At 45.6% G+C, this 11,821-nt stretch overlaps 1 protein-coding gene across 5 annotated transcripts in view; it reads left to right on the top strand.

The window, feature by feature from the left end:
• The first annotated feature begins 294 nt into the window (after window positions 1-294).
• Window positions 295-11,821, top strand: part of ANKRD55 (ankyrin repeat domain 55) — a 61,361-nt gene continuing 49,834 nt past the window's right edge. For 4 of the 5 annotated variants that reach the window (XM_044293564.1, XM_044293572.1, XM_044293587.1 and 1 more), the window contains exon 1: window positions 295-598. In XM_044293564.1, coding sequence (XP_044149499.1) covers window positions 559-598 — 40 coding nt within the window. In that variant the 5' untranslated portion in view covers window positions 295-558. Of the gene's footprint in view, window positions 599-3,221; window positions 3,343-11,821 lie in introns of all 5 variants that reach the window. The other variant, XM_044293579.1, reaches the window with a different exon arrangement.

Here is an 11,821-nt window from a genome sequence, read left to right as displayed (position 1 = left end):
CAGTGTTTGGCCAGGTGCAGATCTTTCTCTTATATCTTATCTTCGTGGAGGCTCCAACCCTGGTTTTGGCTCGCAATCACTGACCAAACACCGACGTGTGAATGAGGCTTAACTGATGCAAATGTTGTGATTCTGCGGCCACTTGCATCGCACCCTGTGACATGGCCACATCAGCCTGATCCTTGCCTGGGAGTCCTCGGTGTGTCTGCTGAGTGCAGAGCGTGGCGCTCAGGCAGCCGCACATGCTCAGTCTGCACCTCCCAGGCTATCGTTCCCTCCTGTGAGATCTCTGGTTCCTGGATTCCCTCCGCTCCGGCTATAACAAAAGCTATGATTCAGCCAGCACAATGCCCCACAGATGCAGCCGCCGGGCCTGCCCTGTGCTGGCCGTGAGCCTGCTGTGAAATGCGTCTGATCTCCCGTGTCCCTGGCTGCGGCGTCCATAGAGCAATGGTGGGCAGACGATGCTGTGAGCACATGCATCTATTGCAGTGAGATCTCCCATCCTTCCCGGCAGCCGACATCATCATCATCATCATCCTCCCTTCGGACGGAATCATGGATTTCAGCAATTCCTCCGTATTCGATCAACATAAAGGTGAGTCGAGCATTAACTCATTCATTACCAGCCTGGTGGAAGAAGATGGACTCTGGTTGTAAATGTGCTGTGCTTCCAATGGGCTACAGCAAGACGTGCAGCATTTCTAGATAGCGCCAACATAGTCCACAGCGCTGCACACAGATTGTCACCAGTCTCTGTCCCTCATGTGATTTCCCTATCGGTATGTTTTTGGGGAGAATGTATAAACTCTATGCAGATGTTGTCCTCGGTCAGATTCGAACCCAGGACTCCAGCGCAGCAAGGCTGACCGTCCAGTCCCCACTCCATTTCTTCGGCTACTTTCACACCTTCCGGCAGAGAACAGCCTCCCGGATCCGGACGCAATGTCCGCCAGCCCCATTTCATATAATGGCGTCCGGCGGAAATCCGTACGCTGTTCGGCTGGACACAAACTAGCCTAAATTTGGTAAATCAGGTAAACTCCTGTCTCTATGCCCCATTAGGGCCCGTGGATGATACAGGAGGGGCTCCGCTCTCTATGAGCAGAGTGCCTCTAAGAAACCGTTCATCTGAATGGTCATCGTGTAATACTACCGTTCGCCTGCAGTGGCTGCTGCAGGCAAAATGACTTGTTTGCCTCAGGAGCGGTTCTTCAAGGGTAGCAGATCTGCACCTATGACACTGGCTGACCTGTTCCATGGGTGCTTGGCAGCTGAAGGCATCTGTGTTGGTCCCATGTTCCTATGTGCCCGCATTGCTGAGAAAAATGATGTTTTAATATATGCAAATGAGCCTCTAGGAGCAACGGGGGCGTTACCGTTACACCTAGAGGCTCTGCTCTCTCTAAAACTGTTGAGCCCTCTGCATGTTGATTGCCAGGACCAGGTGTGACGACGTTTACACTGCCTGGCCGTCAGTCCAAGTGCAGAAGGCGCGGCAGTTGCAGAGAGAGCAGAGCCTCTAGGTGTAATGGTAACGCCCCCGTTGCTCTTAGAGGCTCATTTGCATATAGTAAAACCTCCTTTTTCTCAGCAATGCGGACACGTATGAACATGGGACCAACACAGATGCCTTCAGATGCCATGTGCACATGTAACAGGTCAGCCAGTGTCATAGGCACAAAACTGCTGACAGATGCCCTTTCAATATCATCATTAGAGATGAGCCAATCGATTCGTAAGTAGGGTTCTCCACCTGCTATGGGGTGTCCACGAAGCCGAGGGTGCTCCCCCTGCCGCTTGATTGACAAAACACACTAGTACCCCAAGTAGCAACGCAAGCGCAAAGGCTCTGCTCTTGGAGCAGCGACTGTTCATGCGCTGATACGTAGCAGGACATGCGCAGTCGCCGCTCTAATAGCAGAAGCAGAGCCTCTGCGTTTGCACCACTACTCGGGGTAGCAGCGAGATTTTCAGGCCCGGTCAGTCAAGTGGCAGGGGGAGCATCCTCATCTTTGGGGACGCCCAGGTGCAGGTGGATAACCCTGCTTGATGAGACGAATCGATTCTTCTGAATCAATTGGCTCCTAATGATCGTTAATAATTCTTAGCGTTATATTATTTATATTTCACATGAATATATTCCCTAATTCCTAAGTCACACTTTTCTGCCTTGATTTCAAACAGCGCCCCTCTTGTCCATGGGCATCACCTGGTATTGCAGCTGAGCCTACAGCCATGATTGCACCTGACCCCCAGGGAGTTCATTTGTTACAATGTTGCAGTGACATTGTTTACAAATAACGTAGTAATGCAGATACATTGTATCACTGGGGCCTCCTGCACCTCACTGTAAGGTAAGTGCAGAGTCGCTTCTGGCAGAACAAACACTATAGAGGAAGCAATTTGACATGCACAGGTTGCTATGGAAATCCAGATGGAGCTGAGCTGTCAATTACAGTGCGGGGATTCAGCAGAAAGTGACTGCAGCAACCTGAGGCCGCGGCGCTGCGTCACCGAGCCTCTGATGCTTTATACTGCAGCCATGACCTGGTCATACATGATTGTATCTATGGCGGCCTGTGATACTGCATATATTCACAGATACTGCGTCCTGACCATAGGATCTGACAATCTACAAGGCCACCTTGTGTCTGTCCTGGCCACGTAACCCACAGCACTTTAAACTGTTGTCTAGGAAAGTTGGGTGACAACTGATTTTTGCTCAAAGATGTTAGCAGGGCAGATCTGCCATTCAGGAGCCTAGGAAAGTTGGGTGATAACCAATTTGGTGGCCATTCTGAACAGTAAATCTGTCTAATATTGCAGGAATGTTGCAGAAATATGAATGAAAGCATTACTAGCCATTCAGGAGCCCGGGAAAGATGGCTGACATTTCTGTTCCACAGGGTCAGTCACTCAACTTCCCTATGATTCTAAATGTGAAACTTGCAAAGATATAGTACAAGAGCTACATGTCAATGTATTACTGGGCAGATTTAACATTCAGGAACCTGGAAAAGTTGGGTGACAATGAATTTTGCCACCACTACTGGTCCCACAGAGGTTATTACTCAACTTTCCAACAGTTCTGAATGTTAAATCTGTCTATTATTGCAGAATTATAGTAAAGGGTTTATGTATCACTTGTATTACTAGGCAGATTACCCATTCAGAAAGCTGGGAAAGTTGGGTGACAACTAATTTCATCTCCACTACAGAATCAGCTGGGGTTTCCGCAGCTTTGTAACAGTTCTGAATGTTAAATCCATAATCATGAGAATCTGATAAATGGGATACCCATCAATGCAGAACAAGGAAGATTTGCCATTCAGGACACAGGTAAAGTTGGGTAACAATGACACCACCATGAAAGGTCCCTCAGGGGTTATCACCCAGTTTTCTACAGTTCTCAATGTTAAAGATGTTCATTACTGCAGAAATATCGTACAGGCTATATGTATAAATGCATTACCAGACAGATCTGCCATTCGGGAGCTGTTCATGACAGCTTACATATTCCAGAAGTCGATTGTCTATGATGTCTTACATATTCCAGAAGTGGTAATTTATGAGATCTGACAAGTTACAGAACTGGTGGTCTATGAGATCTGACATATTCTATAAGATCTGACATTGTAGACGTTATGGTCTATTAGAGCTGACATACCGGTATTTTAGAAGTGGTGGTCTATAAGATCTGACATATTCTAGAAGTAGTGGTCTATAAGATCTAACATATTCTAGAAGTGGTGGTCTATAAGATCTGACATATTCTAGAAGTGGTGGTCTATAAGATCTGACACATTTGGAAGTGGTGGTCTATAAGATCTGACACATTCTGGAAGTGGTGGTCTATAAGATCTGACACATTCTGGAAGTGATGGTCTATAAGATCTGACATATTCTAGAAGTGGTGGTCTATAAGATCTGACACATTTGGAAGTGGTGGTCTATAAGATCTGACACATTCTGGAAGTGGTGGTCTATAAGATCTGACACATTCTGGAAGTGGTGGTCTATAAGATCTGACATATTCTTGAAGTGGTGGTCTATAAGATCTGACACATTCTAGAAGTGGTGGTCTATAAGATCTAACACATTCTGGAAGTGGTGGTCTATAAGATCTGACATTGTAGATGTTATGGTCTATTAGAGCTGACATACCTGTATTTTAGAAGTGGTGGTCTATAAGATCTGACATATTCTAGAAGTGGTGGTCTATAAGATCTGACATATTCTAGAAGTGGTGATCTATAAGATCTGACACATTTGGAAGTGGTGGTCTATAAGATCTGACACATTCTGGAAGTGGTGGTCTATAAGATCTGACACATTCTGGAAGTGGTGGTCTATAAGATCTGACACATTCTGGAAGTGGTGGTCTATAAGATCTAATACATTCTGGAAGTGGTGGTCTAAAAGATCTGACATTGTAGACGTTATGGTCTATTAGAGCTGACATACCTGTATTTTAGAAGTGGTGGTCTATAAGATCTGACATATTCTTGAAGTGGTGGTCTATAAAATCTGACAAATTCTAGACGTGGTCAGACATTCCTCTCACCACATCTGGGATCCTAACCACATGACAAAGTAAAATCATTACCCAAAATCAGTTCAGTACGTGAGTGTGACACATAACTGTCCTGTGAAAGAAAGTTTCTAATATACTTACCATCCCGAAGCTGGGTGGATCTGACACTAGAGAACTCAGTCACAACCTATCCTCAGGATGGGCCATCAATATTAAAATCCTGGACAACTCTTTAAAATTTCCAAATTCAAGCACCGTTTTGTAGTTTACTCTAAAAAGGTTAAACTATCTTTGCTATGTAATTTCTTAATAACTTTTTATAGGTTGTGGATCTCTGATTTTCTGATACACTGTTCTCCCTAAATGGTCATAGAGTTAAATAATAATATTGTCAGGGAGTTTCTGTGCTACCTCTAGTGGTGGCTGTATATATCTGTATGCAGTAATATTTGGAGCTCCCTCTAGTGGTGGCTGTATATATCTGTATATAGTAATTTCCTGAGCTCCCTCTAGTGGTGGTTGTATATATCTGTATGCAGTAATCTCCTGAGCTCCCTCTAGTGGTGACTGTATATATCTGTATGCAGTAATCTCCTGAGCTCCCTCTAGTGGTGTCTGTATATATCTGTATGTAGTAATCTCCTGAGCTCCCTCTAGTGGTGGCTGTATATATCTGTATGTAGTAATCTCCTGAGCTCCCTCTAGTGGTGGCTGTATATATCTGTATGTAGTAATCTCCTGGGCTCCCTCTAGTGGTGGCTGTATATATCTGTATGTAGTAATCTCCTGAGCTCCCCCTAGTGGTGACTGTATATATCTGTATGTAGTAATCTCCTGAGCTCCCTCTAGTGGTGGCTGTATATATCTGTATGTAGTAATCTCCTGAGCTCCCCCTAGTGGTGACTGTATATATCTGTATGTAGTAATCTCCTGGGCTCCCTCTAGTGGTGGCTGTATATATCTGTATGTAGTAATCTCCTGAGCTCCCCCTAGTGGTGACTGTATATATCTGTATGTAGTAATCTCCTGGGCTCCCTCTAGTGGTGGCTGTATATATATCTGTATGTAGTAATACCCTCGTGATGGCTTTAGAATTTTATAATGCAACCATCTCTATGGAGGGGATTTGGAGCTCTGTATCAGAAAGAGCTGAGTTCTGATTGCTGTAATGACATATTAATAAATCAATCAAAACAGAATTTTGAACTTAAAAACAATATGATTATGAAAGTCAGAGATTCACTACAAGACATGTATAATTCCAGCAAAAGGCATGTGATTTATAGATTAGAGACAATTCTGAGAAATTTCAACAGTTTCACACAACGCCAAAACTTTTGGTCCTGACATTATCCATCGCTGTGGGTGACAGCAAAGCACAACAGCAGGATATATGTTAATGTCATTCTTTATGGAGATATATATATATGGTCATCCTGATTTATTATCTTTCCCGTCCCCCTGCAGAGGCTCCGGAGAAGAGACGTATTATTCACACAAGATGGCACCTCTCTCACAGACTCACATCTGCAATGCAGAACAGTCTGCTTCGCCTGCGCTGTATTTCACTGTTTCATTCGGATTCTTTATTTTAGACAACGTCTCCTTCTCCTACATTCAGGGGTGTCACAGATCTGTCCTCTGGAGGATATAGATTGCAGGTTCCTAAGCGTCTCTTTTGTTCTAGGACAATCGTAAAGGGGATTTAACTACTGATGACCTAGATAGGTCATAAACATCTGATCAGTGGGGCATGTCACATCCATTGGTCACATGGCCTTTGTGCAGTTCAGTCCCATTCAAGTGAATTGCCCTTGGCTGCAATACCAAGCATAGCCACTATACAGTGTATGGCGCTGTGCTGTGCATAGGATGAAGAAGCTGCAGTGCTCAGACGAGGCCTCTTCAAACAACTGATTGGCTGGGGTGCCGGGAGTCAGACTCCCACCGATCAGATATTGATGACCTACCCTGAGGATAGGTCAGCAATATTTAACTCCTAGAAAACCCTTTCAATATATACTTTTGGCTTTGTAGCAATAGTTTAAAGAAGAAATGGCCTTGTGTATAATGTTCAGTCCATCTAAGACGGTTAACCTCATCGTGAGCCTCATCGCAGCTGAGAAGTCACAAAACCCTCTGGTGATGTTCCAGATTATAGTGAAAAGTCTTCCAGAGACATAATAGAGAGCGAAGGCAACGTCACATTTAAAAGGGGTTTATATTATTTCAGTCTATTGAATAAGCGATGAGAAGGGACCAAAAATGACAGCATCACATTAAACACGTGTTTATAAAACACAAAAATATAAAAAATTGTAATCACCCACTTTTTTCCAAATTTTACATATAAAAAGAAGCAAGAAAAATGTAAACATAACTGGTATCGCCGCACCTAAAACTGTCCGAATTAGTAAAGTAAAACAAAATGTATTACACGCAGTGAGTGCTGTAACAGAAATAACAATCAGAATTTCCGTCACCTTGCCCCCCACCTAAAAGGGGAAAAAAAGAAAGAAATTGTAAATTAAATGGTGGCATTAAAAAATGTATAAAAAAGAAATAAATAAAATATGCCCTCATAAAGAGTTATGGCTCTTGGAAGACAAGGGATAAAAATTAAAATTTGCCTGGTTAAGGTTAAAGGGGTTGTCTCATCTGAGACGTATCGCTGGGTGGTACCTGCACCTATATTCAGAACATTGCTCCCAAAGTGAACGAGACTGCAAGCATGGCCACCTGCCATTCACTTCTATGGGAGTTTCAAAAAATATCCGAGCGCTGGTTATTAGTGTTGATCGAGCACCAAAGTGCTCAGGTGCTCAGGTAGAACACCTCGGGGTGCTCCGAGCACAATGGAAGTCAATGGGAGAACCCGAGCATTAAACCAGGTACCCCTTGCTCTGAAGAGGGGAGGGTGTCTGGTTCATAGGAAAAGGTCAGAAATTGATGGAAACACCACTGAAATGGTTCGGGAACACCCTGGGGAGGATGTCTGGATGCATCTTGGACTCCCAGGTCGCTGCTGGGAACGATGTTGTCCGAGTAGTACGCCACTTTTACAGACTGACAATAATACGCACCAAACCGAAGAAAAAATAGATTTTCGAGGAAAAATTGTTAGGAAACATTCTTTCCTGTATATTTACTTTACCATACACAACCTTGAAAAAATATGATTGATGGCCTGCTGGTGACCCTCTAAAACATCTGGAGCAAGGGCCTGCTGGTGACCCTCTAAAACATCTGGAGCAAGGGCCTGCTGGTGACCCTCTAAAACATCTGGAGCAAGGGCCTGCTGGTGACCCTCTAAAACATCTGGAGCAAGAGCCTGCTGGTGACCCTCTAAAACATCTGGAGCAAGAGCCTGCTGGTGAACCTCTAAAACAGGCATCCTCAAACTGTGGCCCTCCAGCTGTTGCAAAACTACAACTCCCAGCATGCCCGAACAGCCTACAGGTATCAGCCTACAGCAGGGCATTGTGGGAGTTGTAGTTTTACAACAGCTGGAGGGCCGCAGTTTGAGGATGCCTGCTCTAAAACATTATGGGTGAGGGCCCGCTGCTGAGCTGACCCTCTACCTGTGACTTCAAGAGTGATGTCCTGCGCCGCCCTGCAAACTGGGACATGAAGATAGGTATCATGGATGAGTGTGCTTCTTGTGCTCTGGCAGCAGGCACAGTTTCACTGCGCCTAGGGCCACGGACTCTACATGCACCATCAGCAGCGCGGCCACTTCCCCGTCCCTTACTGCTCTCCTTGCACATATTAAATGGTATATATGCTTGCAAGTATGTCACACGTACAGTAGCGCAGGTTTTGTAAGTGTATGCGCAAATAAAGTACACAGAATGTCAGATATTTTTAGGATGCGCACACGTTATACGGGAGGTATAGCGCAGGTAATGTCGCTGTCTTCAATGCCTAATAAAAAAAATACAGTGAATAAATGTCACTGATATTTAGGATGGGCAAATGTTATACAGGAGATGTAGCGCAGGTAATGTCGCTGTCCGCAGCGGACACCGTCTACGGAAAAAGTACACTGGATGTCACTGATATTTTTAGGCTGCACACACATTAGACAGGAGATGTAGCGCAGATAATGTCGCTGTCTGCAGCGGCCAAACAATTGCAAGCTATTTAGTGCAGCTTGCGCTAAAAATATATATTGCTGCCAGATACAACTATAGTCCTTAAAAGGACTTTTGGGTCTATAACAAGTATAAAAACTAAAATATTCCTATTTCACTCCCTACACTATCTCTCCCTTCTGCTCTCCAGCTCTCCCTGACTAAGATTGAGCCGAACACGTGTCTACGGGTGCTATATAGCACCCGATGACACGTTTCAGCCAGCCAATCACTGTAATGCCAGTAACCAACATGGCTACTGCTATTACAGTGAGGGCAGTACTTACCTGCACGTGTATTGGCTGTGTAGCAGCCAACAAATGTGCGGGGAGGAGACTCGAGCTTCGCGCTCGAGCACACGTTGTATTCGGCCGAACACCGCGATGTGACAAGCATTGCGATGCTCGAGTAAAATTAGTGTTCGGCCGAGCATGCTCGCCCAACACTACTGGTTATGCTATTTCCGGCAATCCCAAAGAGATGAATGAAGAGGTGGCCGTGCATGTTCGGTGTGCTCTCCATTTATTTCTATTGGAGTGCAAAAAAACAGCTCAGCACGCTTGATCTGCTGTTTTCAGAACTCCCAAAAAGGTGAATGGAAAGCACAATGCTCTGTGAGCTAAACAGACTCCAGACTGATACATTGTTACAAAATAGCAGAGTTGTATCCAGTCTAGACAATGCTCTGTGAGCTAAATAGCCCAGACTCCAATCAATGGGGACAGAGCCGCAGTCCGGGGGCACACGCGAACTAGCAGCAGGACGGATCCGACAGCCTGCTGGACTCCTCTGCCGCTAATTTGAAAGTACCCTTAACAGCCTGGACTCCAGACTGATACATTGTAACAACCTAGCACAGTTGTATCCAGTCTAGACAATGCTCTGTGAGCTAAACAGCCCAGACTCCAATCAATGGGGACAGAGCCGCAGTCCGGGGGCACACGCGAACTAGCGGCAGGACGGATCCGACAAGCTGTTGTCCTGCCGAAACAGCCTGCTGGACTCCTCTGCCGCTAATTTGAAAGTACCCTTAACAGTCTGGACTCCAGACTGATACATTGTAACAACCTAGCACAGTTGTATCCAGTCTAGACAATGCTCTGTGAGCTAAACAGCCCGGACTCCGGACTGATACATTGTAACAAACTAGCAGAGTTGTATCCAGTCTAGACAATGCTCTGTGAGCTAAAGCTAGTTTCACACTAGCGGCAGGGGAGTCCGGCAGGCTGTTCCGGTGGGTGAACAGCCTGTTAGATCCGTCCTGCCGCTAGTTCACGTGTGCCCCTGGACTGCCGCTCCATCCCCATTGACTATATGGGGGCGGGGGCAAAGTTCCGGCGGCAGCACGGCTGCGCACAGCGAGAGGCACTTGGACTAAAAGTCCGACTGCCTCTCGCTGTGCGCTGCTGTGCTGCCGCCGGAACTCTGCCCCCGTCCCCATATAGTCAATGGGGCAGGACGGATCTAACAGGCTGTTGTCCTGCCTGACTCCTCTGCCGCTAATTTGAAAGTACCCTTAACAGCCTGGACTCCAGACTGATACATTGTAACAAACTTGCACAGTTGTATCCAGTCTAGACAATGTTCTGTGAGCTAAACAGCCCGGACCCCAGACTGATACATTGTAACAAACTAGCACAGTTGTATCCAGTCTAGACAATGCTCTGTGAGCTAAACAGCCCAGACTCCAGACTGATACATTGTAACAAACTAGCAGAGTTGTATCCAGTCTAGACAATGCTCTGTGAGCTAAACAGCCTGGACTCCAGACTGATACATTGTAACAAACTAGCAGAGTTGTATCCAGTCTAGACAATGTTCTGTGAGCTAAACAGCCCGGACCCCAGACTGATACATTGTAACAAACTAGCACAGTTGTATCCAGTCTAGACAATGTTCTGTGAGCTAAACAGCCCGGACCCCAGACTGATACATTGTAACAAACTAGCACAGTTGTACCCAGCCTAGACAATGCTCTGTGAGCTAAACAGCCCGGACTCCAGACTGATACATTGTAACAAACTAGCACAGTTCTTTCCAGTCTAGACAATGCTCTGTGAGCTAAACAGCCCGGACTCCAGACTGATACATTGTAACAAACCAGCAGAGACATTGGTGCAGCTGCTGCTGATGGGTTTGGCTCACACAGCATTGTCTAGACTGGATACGATTGCCATTGCCCACATTATGCTGCTTACTCGCTGCTTCATTAACATTGTGTCAGTTTATCGATGAAAATAATCTAATAAAATGATCGTAGGAGGAAACCTCAATGAATTAATTCCAGGAGAATGAAACTCACTTCTAGTCTTCTGTGTTGTTATCATCATCGAGTCAATTATAGACTTCTACAGACACATTCAGTACGTTACAATGTAATCTCACAGCTCAGCACCAGGATCAATCCCAGCCACAGTCACAGCATGTGCAGTAACACTTGGTATCACTGTAACACAAGGACACGGCGACCTTCTACATTGTCCCTTACATGTCCACTACATTCTACATCTGTCTACTATGCAAGGTAACGCTCCTACTACAAGATGATGAGGCAAACTGGTTATGTGCATATGCACACCTAATAGGTCAGCTGGGTTGTTGTCTCTGATCCATCTTCACTTTAGGGGGAGACAACCTCCTCTGCAGGTCAATGACCCCTTTTGGGGAGAACAGGTGCAAGGGGAATGACAAGTCATCCATCTCCTGTTGTTTTAGGATGATTCAGTAGTGCAGCCTAGCGATCCCTCGTCCTTATACTGGGAGGGAGATAGCTGCATTCGAATGCACCGGTCTCCTTCACTGAACAAGCAGCCGAATGTCAGGAAGGAACACTTCCCGCTCCATCAGCCTGTCTAAACCCACCTTAACTATTTATAACTAACTTTCTCCTCCTCTAGCAGATTAATCCTTCACTAGCGACTGTCTCCTCCTCTAGCAGATTAATCCTTCACTAGCGGCTGTCTCCTCCTCTAGCAGATTAACCCTTCACTAGCGGCTGTCTCCTCCTCTAGCAGATTAATCCTTCACTAGTGGCTGTCTCCTCCTCTAGCAGATTAATCCTTCACTAGCGGCTGTCTCCTTCTCTGGCAGATTAATCCTTCACTAGCGGCTGTCTCCTCCTCTGGCAGATTAATCCTTCACTAGCGGCTGT

The sequence above is a fragment of the Bufo gargarizans genome, chromosome 1 (assembly GCF_014858855.1).
Source record: "Bufo gargarizans isolate SCDJY-AF-19 chromosome 1, ASM1485885v1, whole genome shotgun sequence".
Classification (NCBI taxonomy): Eukaryota; Metazoa; Chordata; class Amphibia; order Anura; family Bufonidae; genus Bufo; species Bufo gargarizans.
Note: the sequence above shows the minus strand (reverse complement) of the source record. Positions and strands in the feature narration are given on the sequence as shown.